The 18,635-nt window shown below is 28.8% G+C and overlaps 4 protein-coding genes across 7 annotated transcripts in view; 1 reads left to right on the top strand and 3 right to left on the bottom strand.

Annotated features, from left to right (window-relative positions):
* Window positions 1-157: 157 nt before the first annotated feature.
* Window positions 158-9,050, bottom strand: LOC122512154. Of its 2 annotated transcripts, none has more exons than XM_043627853.1 (7): window positions 8,576-9,050; window positions 5,875-5,995; window positions 3,498-3,608; window positions 3,154-3,291; window positions 2,937-3,034; window positions 2,252-2,417; window positions 158-950 (listed from the first exon to the last, which is right to left on the bottom strand). In XM_043627853.1, the coding sequence occupies exons 1-7, from the start codon at window positions 8,699-8,701 to the stop codon at window positions 847-849; spliced, it is 864 nt and encodes a 287-aa protein (XP_043483788.1). In that variant the 5' UTR covers window positions 8,702-9,050; the 3' UTR covers window positions 158-846. The 2 variants fall into 2 exon arrangements, with proteins under 2 accessions (XP_043483788.1, XP_043483789.1); XM_043627854.1 differs by lacking the exon at window positions 2,252-2,417 and adding an exon at window positions 2,025-2,190.
* A 502-nt stretch (window positions 9,051-9,552) lies between these two features.
* On the bottom strand, window positions 9,553-12,326 carry LOC122512155 (nudC domain-containing protein 3-like). The gene is made up of 4 exons (XM_043627855.1): window positions 12,196-12,326; window positions 11,104-11,605; window positions 10,081-10,269; window positions 9,553-9,995 (listed from the first exon to the last, which is right to left on the bottom strand). Exons 1-4 carry the CDS (start codon window positions 12,291-12,293, stop codon window positions 9,960-9,962), a joined length of 825 nt encoding a protein of 274 aa, XP_043483790.1. The 5' UTR covers window positions 12,294-12,326; the 3' UTR covers window positions 9,553-9,959.
* The window catches only part of LOC122512148, a 73,090-nt gene continuing 66,746 nt past the window's right edge, over window positions 12,292-18,635 (bottom strand). The window contains exon 5 of one of the 3 annotated variants that reach the window (XM_043627837.1): window positions 12,292-12,424. The gene's annotated coding sequence lies outside the window, so the exon portion shown is untranslated. Of the gene's footprint in view, window positions 12,437-18,635 lie in introns of all 3 variants that reach the window. The other 2 variants (XM_043627840.1, XM_043627839.1) reach the window with 2 other exon arrangements.
* LOC122512156 (mitochondrial fission process protein 1) lies at window positions 12,397-13,893 on the top strand. The gene is made up of 4 exons (XM_043627856.1): window positions 12,397-12,618; window positions 12,721-12,802; window positions 13,105-13,232; window positions 13,498-13,893. Exons 2-4 carry the CDS (start codon window positions 12,745-12,747, stop codon window positions 13,810-13,812), a joined length of 501 nt encoding a protein of 166 aa, XP_043483791.1. The 5' UTR covers window positions 12,397-12,618; window positions 12,721-12,744; the 3' UTR covers window positions 13,813-13,893.

The raw sequence follows: 18,635 nt of genomic DNA, 5'->3' as shown, positions 1-18,635 counted from the left end.
AACAATATTTCTATTCTTCTTCATCTCGTGTAAAAATAAAAATTTCGAGGTTTATTTAGACGGAACTTTAATTTTCTTTTTATTTATAATAATAATTTAAATAAAAAAATTAAATTACAAATGTAAGTAAAATTTAAATAATAAAGTAGTAAAGTAGTTGGTTGTTTTCAGTGTTCAGTAAAAAGTTTATTTTTATTATAATTTACACTATTAAGTAATATTATTATATATACTTCAATTCACACTTTTTCTTAACATAATAAAAACTAAATTATTACATTAGAGTATTTCACAATTTAAATTTTTATTTTATTCGTTTTAGGAGTTTTTTGTAAAAACGAAAATATGAGTATTTAATAATAGTAAAACTTTGAACTAAAAGGTAATATTATTAATAACGTTCGGCTCAACAGTGTGTATTTCGATCGGTAAGTGAAGTTTTAGTATAACCGACGATGAAATACTTTTTTATACGTTAACGATGTTTTTCTCTTGAATTTCGATCTGATTTGATTTTGCATCAAAATTTATTAAAATGTATTTATATATGTTTCTTCCCATTTGGTAGAATATTAATTGCAATTTATACATAAGATCAAAATTAATATAGTCAGAAAGTAACTATACTTTAAATGAACTTCTTTTGTATAATTGACGTATTATTCTAAAGCAACTTTTACTTTTATTCATTTGAGTTTATACCGATTTTAAATACGTTTACAAAACAGGCAAATAATGTAAGTATACATTACTCTCAATTTTGGATGGATTCAGTTTTAAACGAATTGTACGCAATATATTTCTTTCTTTCTTCATTGCACTTGAAACACTTGAAAATTTTTGTTTTCAATAATTATAAGGCCCATATTGCGAACCATGATAATAAGGTCCTGGGTATGCTGCTGGAGCTGGATATCCAGCATAGGCATACTGTTGCTTTTGAGGGTAAACTGAAAAAAGAAAAAAGTAATTACTTTCTAATGCTACAAAAGTTCACTCGGAATCCATAGTCGGCCAAACATGCATTTTAGAATTAGAAATAAAGTGTTAAAATATTATTTTAAATTGGGAAAAAGCGTCTTAACTTTATGACGAAATGTTTAAAATTAACCAACTGAATATAATTTAAAAGTTATAACGTTTGAAGAGTTGTGACCGACTACTACTTTTACCCTATATATACATAAAGAATTTTTAACCGTTAGCGTACACACATCAATATTCCGTAACGCAGCGGCCATATCAGATAATTAAGAAGCACGAGAATAAAACACGATACCGAAAAAAACTTTGTACATATATATATTTTGAGGTGATGCTACAATTTATTATAATCTCAAAAAGTAAGACGCTTTTTACTGATTTATATCTTTTCTTACTGATTATCTGAAAGAATATAGGCATTACAATTAATTTTTTTGAAATTAAAAATCTTTCAATGCGCGTTTTGTATTTGAAATTAAAGGCAGAAAGAATGACTTTTTGCAGAAAGCTAGTAAGTAAAATGTTATTGACTGATAATACTCTTATAAAAAGTTAAGAGTTTGACTACCTTATTGAGCAAGAAGAAAAATCTTAGCCATACGCACATTACTCAAAGTCTCTAGAGAACCCCGGATAATGAATTTCTAATAAAATAATTGAAAATTTTCTAAAATATTGTTTAGTACCATGTATAAACTTAAATTTGAATTATTAGTAATATTAATTCTCTATTATTTTTAAACTAGTTTTTAGAATGTTTATCAGGTGTAAAAGTTTTAGTTGCCACGTTATACCTGTTATTAAATAGATATGTATAGCTTATCTTATATTACATGATGAAAAATATAAAAATATAATACTAAATATATAGGTACTACTTTACCTCCGAGAGAAAATTGAGTGCTCCAATGCAACAACTCGTTCAAAGCTCGAAAATTTTTCGAGTTGTTGCATTGGAGCGGTCAATTATTGCAAGCATCTGGAAAGGTTTTGAATTGAAGAGTTAGTAAAAGCAATAAGATGTTACGAATATTATGTACCAGGCATGAGGTACTGCATGTTCATCGCTTCTTCACGCATTCTCTCGCCCCGCAAGCAAATCGCCGCTGCGCTAAACAAGATAGCGCTGACCAAAGACCAACCGACGCCGACCCAAGCAACCACGTATGACCAGTCATACGAGATTAGTGAATTGTCCTTCAGGACCTGGAATCGGGTTAACGAAAAAAGCAGGGATTAGTTTTATTAGGTTCTCATTTTGGTTCACCTGGCATTATGTATTGGATATTCTGAGTTTGCTCCCGGATACGCTCCTTGCGTAAACAAGATGCTGCTATCAGAAATAGGGTCATTGCTGCTAAACATGTTGCTACTCCTAACCAGGCTAGGTAAAAAGACCAATCATACCATTGAGCTGCATTATCCTTTAGAACCTACGATTTTCAAATTAATCAATTCGTATCAAAACCTTTAGTTTTATTCCTGTTTGTTTGAAATCATATAATGGAAAAAAACCTTGGTCGCAATTTTTGATTCCATTTTCTTATTTCCGCAGCACAGAAAGTTACCTTAAACTTAACTGTTCAACTTTTCCAACCTTACAATGTTGGAAAAGTTGAACAGCAATGTTCAGATAATGTTGACATTTAATTTTCAATCAATATTCAGGCAATATTGCACCCAATACAAATTTACACAATGTTGCTTGAATAATTTTTTGTATCCATTTTGCCATTCAATATTTCTAATATGCTGTCGAGTCATGGTCGCAATAAGTTTAAGAATACTATAGGTTTTATTTGGAAAATAATAACCATAGAAATGGTTAAGGTGATGGGACTGTTCGTCTTCTTCCTATAATAACTTTGCATATTTTATTTCTTTAAAAAATGCCTTAAACATTCCTTATAAAAGAGCTTGATATATACTTCTTGTTATCATCAAATACTTACATTGCTCCACTGTTGGAAATATTCTTCTCCAATCATTTTTTCTTTTTCGTAGTATTCAACTCCATGCCAAAGACCCATTCCTGCAGCACTCAGCAAACCTAACAAAAAAGTTTTTACTATAATGTTTAAGATAAACAAAACGCATTTAAGATTTTATATAAACAAGATCTCACAAAATGATATTCTGATTTTATAAAAAATATGATAAACAACTAACAGGCACACAACATTAGTATGGCAGTTGCAGTAATGTTCCCTGGTGACCTTCGCCAACAGCCCACTATTCCTGTCCAGAAAGCTGAGAATATAGCCAGAAAAGCCACAATAAAGACAGCTATTACCGAACGTCCCATATCTGCAAAAAAAATGTCTTATTTTAAGAAAGTAATTTGCCTTAAGAACGAAAGTGCGGATTCGTTTTCAAATAAGGATTTTTGTATTATTTTTTTTAGTAAAACATTTGATAATTGAAATAGTATAAACAAAGAGATTTATAGAGAATTAACTTCAATGTAGAGCAGAGGATTCTTTATTAGTTAGAATTATAAATAAATGTCTTACGAAGTCTGGTCATGGCATCTTCTGTAAAGCTTCTTGTTTCGTTTTCTTCATCAGGAATAAAGTAGTTGACATTCGTGCAATGAGTCTCTACTGGACTTAAATACGTTTCCACTGGAACAAACAATTAAAAAGTTTTTTGATAACTGACATAATAATTCTATTGTATATGAACTATTTTTACACTATTGTACTATCAATTTTCAAAAACAAATTTTCATAAAGTTTAAAGCTGAGAGCGTTTTGTGATAATCAGTCTTTTATATCTTCATATAAGAACTCGCTATATATTATATTCTAGATCTTTGTTTACCTTTGTTACTTTATTGTCAATTACCTTACTTTAAGTACATCCTATTTTTACTTAAAGACTTTTCTTCATTTATTTTCTAATTCCGTTTATTAACATATATATAAATATATGTTCGTGCAAAGAATACAAATTTTTTCTTTAATATTTACACAATACAAATTCAATCATATATAGTTAATTTTTAAGAAAACTCAATTATGTATTTTATTTATTCGAGAATTTGACCTTCTTTGAAATCCAGTTTTAATTTAAACTATCTACCACTAAAGATCGTTGACTCGGGAATAACTGTACTCATAATGCTCTTTCTTAAGCTGGTAACTGTGTTCTTTTATTGACTTAAAGTTTTTCATAAAATTTTCTACGCAGCATAACACAATCTACAAATTATTTACAAAAATACAAAAAATAGTTTAGTTTATTTGTTATACATACGTACACATATGTAGATCGATAAGAAAAAGTAAATAATTTTTTAAACATTTGTATTTTTTTAACAACTGAATTTTTCACGTAAGAATTTCTAATTTTATTTCTTGATTATAAATTATTCGACGTCCATATAGATGTCTCACCGGAAACGCAATAATGAATGTCGAAACCGATTAGGAACTCTTGGTCAGAGAACGGTAAATAATTTATATTACATGTCATTGCATTTTATATGTAATCTTATTATTGTTTTCAAGTTATTGAAACGTTATACATAGTAAAGAAAATATGCTACTAAATTCATAAAATTTGTACTGATACAAAGATAAATGCTTCATACTTTTATAGCAGAAATTCCATATTTCTGTCAATCTAAAAAAACTTATGATATACTTGGTAGGAAAATATCAACTCTTTTCATCACCTTTTCATTGAAGAATGAGGAAACAAAAAAATCATTTTTTATTGAGATAGTCGTCTTTAGTCATTTTCTCTTCTCCGATGAAAATTTCTCATATAATATATATATACCTTTCTTTACTTCTGCTTTGCTCATTCAACTTCCCTCTCTTACTATTCAAGTAAAAGTACATTTTCTCATAAGAAACTTTGTACTTTATTTCTACATAAAATTTCACTCATTTTATTTTAATTTTATATTCACTTGACGCACCATAATAATAATAATAATAATAAATATTTATATATTTCAAGATTTCCCGAAATTATTCACAAACAAATTTTGTCAATCACCGCAATAAGTTATTTCATATACAGCACTCAAAAAAGTCTAGTTAAAATTAACTAAAGTTCTGGTAAATCTTGTCAGAATTAAACTGTCCAGCAAGGGTTGAGAAAAAAATTCCCTGACTTTTCCTTAACATTTTACAAAACTTATTTCTGCTTTCTTGGGACAAAAATATGATACTTATATATTTAACAATAAATTAATGTCAAATAATAGAGTAACAAATTGTAATAATAACCATTTAAGTCTTGTTAGATTACAGAATTTTTTAATTCACAAAAATTAAAATTTTTTCTATAAATTTATAGATATAATTTACTGACATTCCCTGACTGCTGGACACCATTACTACTTTTTCTGGTTAAAAGATATTAGAATTATGGTTAATTTTTTTTTATAAATTTAACTAGAATTTCTTGTTATTGAGCTTACCAGAAATTCTGGTTCAAAAAGACCACAGAATAAACGCTTCTGTGTTAACCAGAATTGTCTTATTATACCATAAATTTATATTTAGTTTAACTAGAAACTTTTTAACCACATGCATTTAGTAACTTTAACTAGAACTTTTTCCGAGTGAATGATTCCTGAAACCTACTATATAGACTTTTAGTTTGAAATTTAAGAAATTTGAAATATTAAAACTGCGCTCTCTAAATCTGAATCTGTTTTTGAAAACTCTTCCACGTAAGAAATAAGTGCATATACACTTAAGAGTTTTGACTTATTTAGATTTAGAGAGTGAAAAAGTGAGGATCATAATAACCCAGGAACCATCAATCACCCGTCAATTGATAGGTCCTGGTTTTCTGTAGATCCCTACAGATTTTCTTATTATTTTATTTGTAAAAATAAATATGTATATAATGTTTTTTATTTTAACTTACCCGTGGGTGGCCGATCTTTGGGAAAGCATATCCTGAAGAGACCCTGCGTTCTCGTATAGTAGTAATACTTATTCATAGGTCCAATTACATTGCTCTGCTCTGGATGTTTATGAACATATTGCTGCAACAAAAGATAATAATGAAGAAGAAAGGTCAAGCTATATCATAAAAAAGCATACTGAAGAAAATTATAATTATTGCTAATTCTGACATATACGAGTGTGGTTAGGACTTTGGTTTGGACTAAACATACAATGTATGCGTTTATACCACATATCCACCAATACAATATATGTTCGTATTATAATTAAAGCAGTGAACATTTTTCACCATTGGTAAAAGCTGCTTGTATACTATTTAGGATTATTCCATTTTGTATAGTTTATTGCCGCAAAACTTTGTATAGCTGTTTCTCACATCATCATCAACATCGTCATCATTATACCTAGTTAATATATGTATGCGTACAACTATAAGTATTGTTTTTAAAAAGAGAGTTTCGGAAACATGCATGAGAGTCATTTGGCACTGCTTTCACATTGTCGTTTCGCCACATGATTGTAATCACATAGTATTATCACTCAACAGAAGGAAATTTCTTTGACATAGAAACAAACAAACAAACCCTTTCTCATATTTATTCTTGATAGATTCCTATATGAGAAGGACACCTTCTAAGGTGAGGATTTGCTTTCATCGTTTACTACAGTCATTGTTGACAGTAACGACAACAACTTACTGTTGCAATTTTCTCACTCTATGATACCATGTCACATAACTGCTCTCATAGAAATTGAAAAAACAATATGTGAAAGAGACATTTTTTTAATATATTGATTGACGTTAAATCATATTATTATATTTAAAAATTGTTAAAGCTTTGTGACAAAAATCTAAAACAGTCTTCACAATTTTACACTCGAATGACATTAAACATTTCTCTGGAATAATTTGATGGAATTTCAATATGAATTCAGTTTAGCATTTTTTTAGACATTGTATAAAGAAACTTTGGTAAACTATAAGGAAATAATACGACATGAGGAAGGAAAGACACATTTAAACTTAAACTAACATATACTTCTATTAATATATGACATTACAGTAATGTCATACAAATAAAGATCGCAAAATTCCGTATAAAAAGAATTTTATAAACTTTCTTTGCAACACTACCGTAATCATACTGTGGCATTGTACACAGTAAAAAGAAAGTCGTATTTTAAGGCATCAATTGCAACATTTTAATTTGGGTTCATCATTTTTAAGACATATTAATGCTGAATTTAAGACTGATTTTAAATCAAGATTTATACTTTTTACTGGGTAACACTACTGCAAGTTCATAATAATATTTAATTTAGTAGTGTCACTGTAACATTACTTGTAATACTTGTAATGTAACATTGCATTATGGAATAATGTTACGTGCTACTTTGGTTATATTTTGCAAATTGTAGCATACAGCTATATTTTTTATCACCATTTAAAGTTTTTTTTTATTTTTACAATATTTGACATAAAATGTAAAAACTTTCATATTTTAATGCATCGTATGAAAGATACGAGAAAAATAATGCTTTACTTCAATAGTGAATTTTGGGGTTCAAAATGTATATGTTCATTTGTTGTTATAAATACTTTGTAATATTCAATAATTCGAATATATAATTTTTTACATATACAGAGGTATTTATTTTGAATCCTTCGAGTGTTATTGAATTTAAGTCAACGTATAGACTAACAGTCAACGTGCTAGAAAATGGGTGCGGCGCAGTTTGGTATGTCAAGAAACGATGGAATGCCGTTCTTATAATTTTATACCTAAAAAAGATTTAATGAAAATTTCATTATATTCCTACTTTTGTCAATTAGTATTTTGTTAAATAATTTTGACATTGAACATAATTTTTTTCATAGTGAAAAAATTAAGTCTCTTATAAGTAGAGGAATCAGTGAAATTTTCACAGATTTAGAATGAGACTCACTCACAATGCGATCTTACAGGGTTGCCACTAACCGACAAGAAAGCATCGGTAGATTTTTAAAAAATCGGCAGAGTTGCATGAAAATTTAGAAAATCAATAGATTTTTAAAGTGAAATGTCACTTATAAATCGATAATTGTGGCAGATCCATACTAATATTAAAAATATAAAAGTTGGGTAGAAAAGGGTAGATCTATTTGAATATTTATTTTCTATTAAATATTTTAATGTTTAAAGTGTTTTACTTTATTTATTATTTTCATAACAATTTAACGTGTTAAGAATTGTAATGAAAATTCTAGTGAGGAAACTCCACACGCAGTAGAGCGTCATTTTATATCAAGTTATAGAGATTTTAATTTTCCATAATTATCTTACTTGAAAAACGCTTTATTACTTTTCAAACAAGTTGTTCGTTTTATAAAATTGATGTAGATAACATATAACAATGTCAATTAATATTAATTTTAAGTAAACTTGCAACATTCTTGTTCAGTAGCTTTTACTGTTAAAGATAAACTCTTAGATTGAGAACCAGAATGTATATAAAGGACTCGACCATTCACAATGAAAGAGAAAGATAAATAGCTGATCCATTAAAGAATTTATGAAAACCGAATGTAATGAAACTATATCTGTATGTATGTGTACATATTCAAAGAGATTGTTGATTAATTAAAGATATTATATTCTATAAATAATAATACTAGCAACCTGAATTTGGGCCCGTTTGACCTCCGTATATAGCCAGTTGTCCGTAGAGAAGGCAATTGCCAGAAGAGCTGTAGCAATAATACCAGTTATGGTAGCCAAAGAGAGCGTTACAGCAGAGCAAGGCATTTTCGATTATTAAAGCTAACGATATTTTCACTTGGCACAAAATCAAGAACAACAATTGACTATTAACAATTTAGCACTAAGATGTTATTCGTCTAAAGTCGACACACACACAAAAACATACACTCACATTCACCTTAAAACAATACGCCTTTCACCACTTTTGATTTCATTTGTAATAAATTATTAAAATTCAATAATAATTAGTTTTTTCTTTATCACTAGAAGCTGAAAAACTGTTTAAATGTAACAATCTACGAAGACACAGGTTGCAAAACACGGAGCACATTACACCAATATTCCTTCAGTAACACCACTAACGGCTCAACTTATGCTTTGGAGAAAAGCAGAACCTGACCAAGTCGAAAGAACCGGTGAAGTTAGATCAGGTGGGGATGAGGTAGAAAGACAGCCTCAGACATGTATATTACCTGTGTTTCACCTGAAAAGGTGCTCAACTTGAACACAAACGCTCAAGTTGAAGCTCGAGTTTTCTAAAGTATTATACATTCAAGCCTAAGATGCTGGATGTACAACAGATGTTTATTCCATATTTACGAATGTAATAACTTTTTCTCGAGTACAAAATACAATTTTTCCAACATTTTATTTATATAAAATTAAGTGTATTTATCATTCAAAAAATAATAAACTAGTTCTATATTCTAAACATTTTTTCACCAAAAAAATAAATATTAAGTTAACTTTTTTTCATGAAAATAACGGGGAAATGGAAAGTTAAACAAGAGAAATTATTGACAACAGTAATTTCATTTTGTCGTTAAATGCGGGTTATATATATATATATATATATTTAGTATAATACATATAATGCAATGAAAACATTTTCTGAAAAAATAAGCACATAATATTTTATTTTTTAAATAACTTAAAATATACATAGACAAGTACACTTTTTTCAAAGGTTTCAGTACTATAATATAAAACAATTAAATATTAATAAATATTTTAATATAGCGATAAAAAATAATTTGTAACTTAATTCATTTAAATAATATGCACTTAACAAAAAGATGAATAATTATGAAAATTAAAAAAAGAAAATCACATGTTTTAGGTTCCTCTGAATGAGAACTATTGTACCTGTTGCTTCTTTTGACATACCATCTTAAATATTATGCCATTCAGTCAATTTGAAAAACTTATTATTTTAGTTATTTATTTTTAAATAATTTCATACTTTACAAAAAAGTAATGTTTCCTATCTTTAGTTTAATTTAAAAAAAAATAATTGATCTTCTTAATCCCAAGTCTTCTTGAAAATATTTTCTTTTTTCTTTAATCAAAAAGTATATTATTTATTATCAATGTTAGAGATTTATTGCCATTAAATAAATAAATCTAAAACATAAAAAACATACTATTTCTTCTGCGGTTGGTTTTTTGATCAATTTTCGTTGATGATTCCATATCAGTTCCTCTAATTTCATTTGTTCAGCGTCTCCCAATTCATCTAAATTTCGTGAACAATCAATTTTCGCCAAGTCAATTTTTGGTTCTCCTACGAGTAAAGCTTCCCACCAACGTTCCACAGTTTTTTCTAGATGAATCTATAATGCAATTTATATAAAAAGTCATGTAATAAACATTCTATAATCTTCACAGTTCGCAAGAAATCTCCAAGATATTTCATATTTTCAACCATATGAGAGGAATGAGACGAAAATTTGGTTTAACCGCACACGGAAAAAATAAGTCGCGGAAATTTTCCTCGACTTTGTTGAAGACTCTCGGATTTAGTGGAAAGTGTTTTAAAAATCATATTCACAGTTTTTGAAGAAATAGCAGACTACATTTGAAGAAACTTTCCGCGACTGTCGAAGAAAATGAAGACTCCACGCGCATGTAACCGATTCCGCCACAGTCGCGGAAAATTACAAACCTGAATTTACTCTACAGCGTTCTAATTTTTAATTGACAGTCGCGGAAATTATTTAGAATTTTTTAATGTATATATTAATATCGACAAATTGAATAATAAAAATAATAATAATCTTGACAATCAATTGTCATAAATTGTTAAAAAAAAATGTTAAAAAAACAGTGTTTATTGGTTTTAACGCGCGCAACTTTTGTGCGCACCATTTTCCGCGACTCGTCGACGAAACCTTCTATGAAGTGTTAGAATAATTCCGAGACTGTTTTCCGCTACTAGGTTTCTAGAAAGTCCTCGACTTTTTTTGGAGAATTTCTGCTAAAATCGTAGAACATTTCTAAAAGTCTATAAAAGATTCGTTCATATCCGAGAGTCTTCGATTAGTCGCTGAAAATTTCTGCGACTATTTTTTTCCGTGCAGAGTCATCTCTGGTATAACTTAGAGATTATCAGAAATTCTATTTTGCTCCTTTTCAACTCATTAATTTTATTCTGTACATTTACTCACTATTACGTGTTTTCCAGGAACAAAGCTCCAATATGATTCATCTTTACGAATTTTAAAGTAGAATTGTCCACGTATAAGAGTGTTCCATGTTTTAAATTCACCATTCTTAATGTCAATTGTAATAATTTGAGGTGATAGACTAATTCTGAGTTGGTCGATTAATTTCACGTTTACTGGAATTTTTACAATAACACTTAAATCACAAATGGTTTGAGACCAAGTATAATGTTCGCGAACAGCCCCATTGTAACTATCTGATGATTGTTCTGCAAATACCGAAATTTTATTAAGTTTATTGTTTTGTACTTGTTGCGAATTAGGCTTTTTATCATCGATTTTTGAAGGGATCACAATTTGCTCAAAGTTTGAACAAATTTCTCCTGATAGTACTTCATAAGACTTGTTTCTCCATTTTTTAAAATATTCATCTACTAAATTTTCAACCATTCCGGGTAGGAAACCAATTTGATTTTCTACATTGGATTCGACGTAAAAATCAGTACTGAAAATAGAAATTTTTAGTATTACAATTACAACAAAAGAAATGTTTTCAAACAAAAAAGTTGAGAAAATGTCATTTTCCACAATTTTTTAATCTATTTTTGAACCTAATTCGATCATAAATAGGTCATAATCCAAGGGTTTTTTTTTTAAAATACCGACTCTACAAGTCGGTAACGATATTTTTAAAGTTACTTCTATATTTCTCAACAAAATTTTCAAAAAAGTCCTTTTTCCAAAATTTTAGATTTTTAAATGTTTACATATCTCCGGTTAATATGGACAAAAAATGTTCAATAAGGGCTCAAAAGGTGCGTCTAAAAAACTCTACATAATTATGAAAAAACATTTATAGGTGTCCTAACATTTTTTTAAAGTTATGGGCAAAAAATTCATCCCTAAAGCTCTTCATAATCTTGAGATATTTATAAAAATGTAATGTTCACAACACATATACGAAATGACATTTTTTAAAAATCTGATGATTTTTGAACTCTTGAGGTCAAATAACAATAAAGATATGTCAAAAAATCAAACTTGAAAAATTTTGGTATTACAATACAAGCAAAATATATAAAAATCAATACATACCATCTGAATAAAAAACCAAAAAATGCATCTAAAAAATTAGCAATGTTCTTCTCCCCACTTAAAATTTGTAGGAAAGCCGGATCGTGTTGTCCATCCATCAAACTAGTATCAAAACTACTATAAAAAAATTGCCGCCATCTTTCGGAATCGTTTGGAACAGTTGAGTGAAATACTTGGTATGTGCTTAATGCTTATCAGTGCCACAGTTGTCTGTCTGCTCTGCTCTGCTCTGCAATTGACGCTAATTTATAAACGGTTATGTTTTTTATTTTGTTTAAGTAACTTCGGTAACTTCGACTAAGCACTATTAAATGCTATTCTAATTTTTATTCACCTTTTCTAGAGACTAGATTTTTATTAATATTGTGACTTAATAATTTTCGATAATTAATCAAGGAATAAATAAGAGAATTAATTTAAAAGGTAAATGCTTCATTCATACAGGCATAATTATTTTTAAATATCTACATAATAATAACAACAACTTTTATTAGAGTTAATAAGTAATGTAATTGTTTTATAAAGCTCCAAAAACAACAAGGCAGTCTAATGGAAAATAAAGAACGCGAAGTGGATTTATATCGCGAAACACCCTTACGGTACCTGGGTAATGATTAATTAGTAATTTTTAGTTGAAACTATATTTTAATCTCTAAGCAAGTTTTTAGGTTAAAGAAGGGGGAAGTATTTTTCTTGATATGAAAATAAGATTTATTTTGCCAATATTTTGTATTGTTTTTAATTACAATGATAATGTACCATTGTCACAAAAAATATTTTTCAATTTGCAACACAATTATACAATTTAGAAAATATTAATTATTTTGTACTGCCAGCTTTTACTTTCACTTGATCTGAGAAATTAAATTAAATATATAATCTAAGAAGTAAGTATTCTTTCTGTTTTAGGTTACACGAATGAAGTCGGAGAAGCATTTAGAAGTGTGGTGCGAAAACATGTTGTATGGTCCTCTTACATACTAGCTTCTGGATATGTTATTGCCGACACATTTCATAAAGCGTCCAAAGTTTACAAGGTGTTCATTCTTTTTTTCAAACTAAATTATATTATTGACCCAATGAGAACGCGTGAGTTGTTTTTTAAACACGTCTCACGAAAGCTGTATTTCTCTCATGACATATGAGACGTACAAATTTAGACGTTGAAAGGAAACATGGTTCCTGAAAAAGTTTCAAAAACAATGGAGTGTTGAAAACCAATATTTTATTTCATGCAAAAAATAACTTACTCCCATTAGTTATAATATTATTTTGCAATCGTTTTATTTGTTCTGTTTCTAGGTGGACACATCATTAGATAAGGGGAAAAAGATACTTCTATCTGCAACGGATACTTTATTGTGGCAGGGATTGGCATCAATCGTTATTCCCGGATTCACAATAAATAGGATATGCGCAGGAGTTGGATTTCTTCAAAGGAGAAATATGATTTTTAATTTAAAGAGTCCTTGGATTTCAACTGCAGTTGGTCTTGCCTCAATCCCATTAATAATTCGACCAATAGATATGTCAGTCGAAAGTATGATGGACTCTACTTATCGCAAGTGGACGGGTTACCATCCTTCTAGTAAATCAATGGAAAATAAAAAGAACTAAATTCCCATTATAATAATAAATAGTACAAATTAGAATTTAATTATAAATTTATAAACAAATACAGCACGATCAAAATTAAAAGATCTCTTTTCTAGTTATTATTAATAAATGTCACCTGTGTGTATAGGTATGTCATATGCTCTAAGAATTCTATTTCATTCTTATTCTAATGCCTCACAATTTTCTGTGGCATCTTTTTTCTAAAAGTTAATAAAAAATATCGACTATTAATTTTTGAAATGCGCCTTTAGTGTAACAACCTTCTATCCAGTGACCAGTAAAAGAAACGAGGTAAGTCATTTCCTAACTTTACTATCTCCAATCTTGTTACTTGTTGTAGGTAAGGCAGATTTTTCCAACTGTTTCCGATATAGTAGAACCAAAACATTACCTTACCATAGAGCCAAGTAGAAGTTAAAGTTAATTCAAGTTTCATTAGAAGAAAATATCTACCACCGTAATTTAAAAAATTGCTATCTTTACATTTTATTTTCAATATACGAATATTCATCTACAAAAAGAGAAATTTTTGTTTATATTTGAAAGCTTTTTAACTAAAGGATGAATTTTAATCTTTCTTCTTTAGATTGAAGTTATTCCTCTCAAATTAAAACAAATTTATACTAGAAAGAAGATTTTTAAGTTGTTTTTTGTTTTTCTGAACACAGCTTCAAACTGTTTAAAAAGTGACATTTAATATAAAATATAAAAGAGGAAAATCCTCTCAATTTGAAAGGAAAACTTTTAGTGCCCAAGAGGAAAAAATGCTGCAAAAGAAGAGGAATCGTCTAAAATTGAAAACATTTTTTTTCTGGGTTGTTTAAACAATTGAGAAATCGTGATTGAGTTGCAGTAAATAAGTCTAGGTCGACTTTTCGTCTCTTGATGTTTGATGACAATCGAGGTACTTTAAAAACTATTTTTTTGAATAGGAAGACTACAACATTAATAATTCTTCTTTCCTTAACGTGATAAATCCAAAACGTTGACATAGTTTTGAATAATATTGGTAAAGTAATATTAATTTATTTCAGTTAAACAGGCATTTATAATTATGGTCATGTGTTCCATTTATATATACTTTACTTTGGGAATATGTCACTGAATAACAAACTGTATACGTGATTTTTTACAGATTTTTCTTACAGGTGTGTCAAATTTATAACAAATTGAAGTATCTAATTAGCGTTTATACGAAGAGCCTGAGTGAAAAACCTTATAGAAAAACTGTCAGTTGAGAGGAATAAGTTTATCGGTTTTTGTCTTTATTTTATATCCTTAGAAAATAAACTGTGGTTTTTTATTATAATATATACCCACACAGCACCGAAACTTTCCTAAAAATTTAATAAAGATTTACGTGCAAACTTCAAAGTATTTACTTGCAATGTTTAGTGGAAATTTTGTAAAGATTTAAATGTTCCAATTCAATAAATGTTTAACGTGAAATTTTCCATGAAAATTTAAAAAAAAATTTCGCTGTGCTGTGTGGATTAGTAATCATTTCACACTAAAAAAAAGTCTTACTTTCAGCCTAATTTTGAGGCTGAATTTAAGGTGTAAACAGAGTCAGCCCCGTTAAAAGGACAGACTTATGTGAAATACATATGGGCTAAATTTAACGTGTAAACGGAGTCAGACTTTTTTTCTGTGTTTTAGTAAAGTTATGGATTATATGAAAAATTACTATAAAAATTGGAAGAAATTTCTATATAAATTATATGATTATAGTGCAAGACGATCACGGTAAATCGTTACGTATTAAAATAACACCAAAAAGGATTAAAATAATCCAATTTAGCGTTATTTTAATTCATTTTGGTGTTATTTTAACACCTAACGATTTACCGTGATTGTTTTCATTAATGTTTAACACATTAAATAGAAAGTCTTATTTTAAGGCTGCGCAAGGCCTTAAAATCAGGATGCAACATTCTTAAGACAGTCAATGCTGATACTGAAGCAGTCAGTGTTGAATTTAAGACTGATCTTAAATTAAGATTTACTTTTTATTATGAAAAAATGATGCTATCTTTTCTATACATACAGAGAAAAAAGATTTTAGAACTTAATTGACTACGCAATTATATAAGGATAGCAATTATTGTCATCTAATATACATAGTTAATAATTATACATTTGACAGTTAATTTTTTTGCTGCGAAAGCTAATTATATTATGCATATGGCTAAAAATTATAGCTATATCCATAAATTATAACAAACAAGCAAAAACATTTTTAGAAAAAATATCTATATAGGTGCCATATTTAAGATTTCGGAACATTCTCATTTATACTTTGAAAGTTGCGGTATAATACTATATAATTAATATAATATTATACAAAAAATCAACTTTTTGAGCCGGAACGTAATACTGTTTATTTGTAACATACAAAATTGGTCAAAATTGTTTATATCTTTTAAACGATTATAAAGATAAATGAGTTTTGTTTTTTTACATTCAACTCAGGAAAAAGAGATACTTATATATTAAAATGAGTAATAAATAATATGCTTACAATATTTGGCTAATTAATAAAGATATTTAAATAAAATAAGATTATTTCCAGCCTCTGGGTGAATTTAATTAAATGCGACTTAAAGTTCAAAATATTCCTAAGTTTGATCTCTTTGATCTCCATCAATATATTTAATGAATTGTTAATGATTTCACTGCTATTTTTCAGTTAATAAGCTGTTCTATCTGCATTCATATACGGTCACTATAAATTTGAAATATGACACCAGAAAGTCAAAGTCATATTCTCACATGAAAAATTTTTGGGGCAGTATCTATTCAATTCATCACTTATCACACTTATTATTTTCTATTGTTTTTATACGAAGTGAAGTTAATTATTGCACAAATTTTTCGAAAGGTATACCATATTTATATTCTTCCGTGCACTCTCAAACAAAAATTTGTTTTTGGTCGAATAAACCAATATATAAATTTCTTCTTAATATAAATACAGATTCACTAATATAAAAAATTTATTTAATTCAAGTAACAGATTACTTGTATATTATCAAATAAATATTTACTTCAATTAAATCAATTAAATGGTATTTGTTTCAAATACTTATTATTTCAGTGGGCAAAAAACCATGTTCGTTCCAGAAACGTTCTGAAAACCACTTTTGGAACGAACATGCGCTTTTTACTGCACTTGAAAATTATTGGTTCAAGTATATGCGGCTAAAGTTTGGAACTCTTTTAATATTTCTTAAAATCTGTATTTTTGAGGCAAAATGTTTGAAACAAAAGTTGTCAGGCTTAAAAAGTGAATTAAAATTAATACATTTTTTAAGCCTAACAACTTTTTAAAAAATTTATTAATTTTAATACACTTCTTAGGCTCAACAATTTTTGTTTCAAAACATTTTGCTCCAAAATACATATTTTAAGAAATATTAAAGGAGTTCCATATACTTTAGCCACACCCCGTGTATACGCTGTAAATTAGTTAATTTTCACTGAATCATCAGTGAAATTTTACTGATTAATTAGCGTATGTACGCTTTTTGAAATTAGTGATATACTTACTGCTGGGAATCAATAAAATTTCGTTATATTTTAGATTTAGAGTTAGTGATTGAGTACGGATAAGTCACATTAATATATTCTACATCAATTATAGTATTTACTCTCGTTTTGAGTATCAAATTATTATATATAGATTTTAGAAGACAAAAGTTTTACAGCAAAAAGTAAGTATTAAACAATTTAGGCCTTAGCTCATTAGCGTCTAAGCCGAGGTCGTTTAGAATAATACATTAGTTCAATGGTAGTTTACCCTTATTGTCCATATTGTCGACAATTATCAGAAAAATCTGGACGACTAAAGCTGCACACATTTGTGCACTTCGTGTGACGTGCCCCTGGTTGAGGTTCAGAATAAAAATATAAACAAAGGAGTAAAGTTTGACGAAAAGAGAGATGAAGGTATATTGGCACTCAGATTAAACTCGCAACGATCCCTTGAAACCTGTGGCATTTCAAGAGGGAAGTGAGGATCGATAGGTAGTCGGCCGAGTCGCGAGAAAACCATTTCAGCATCGGCAGCCGCAACAACAGCAGCAGCAGCGGCAGCAGCAGTAACAACGACAACAGAAACAAGCAACAGAAGCGCCTGAGCAACTTTCGCAGCCATTCTGCGGCCATGTCTGCTTTCGAAAGGGGGTTGGAAACGCCCCTTCTTGGAGATTTTGTCCAATAAGAATTCAGAGTGCGGGGGTGCTGAGCAGTGGGAGTGACAGTCTCCTCTATCAGTGGACGTGGCCTTATGATATTGAAACGCTGGTGGGGTCTGGTATCCTTCCGCAGGTGCAGCCAGTTTACTGACAGACTTGTAGCGAGTATGCTCGTATTCCTGTCAGACTTTATTTTTTTAAATTTCGCGATATATTCGGCAGTTGAATGTCACACGACTAGATATCCTATGTATAAAGGAAGGATTTTTTAAAATGAAAGTGTATTTTTTTGTTAAATTAAATTAAATGATGAGCATGAGACATAGAAGTCAGTTTCCAACTAAAAGACGTATTAGAAAAATTATTATTAATAATGTTGAACACTATTTTTGTAACAGGACATTTTGTTGATTGTTGGATTGGTCATTATTTAAAAATCTAATATTGACAAGAATGGTCGAAAATGATGTTTAGTCCAATATTCTGTAAATATCTGTCAAAAAACAATCTACTCACAATTCTTTTATATTTATCAAATTATGATTGAATTGAATCCTGATGATTCCGTCCTTTAAAGCAGTTAAAAATATTTAATTTGTGTCTTAATCAGACCATAATCTTGAAAAG

The sequence above is a fragment of the Leptopilina heterotoma genome, unplaced genomic scaffold, assembly GCF_015476425.1.
Source record: "Leptopilina heterotoma isolate Lh14 unplaced genomic scaffold, ASM1547642v1 Lhet_95, whole genome shotgun sequence".
In the NCBI taxonomy this organism is placed as follows: domain Eukaryota; kingdom Metazoa; phylum Arthropoda; class Insecta; order Hymenoptera; family Figitidae; genus Leptopilina; species Leptopilina heterotoma.
This window is presented reverse-complemented; position numbering and strand designations above follow the sequence as displayed.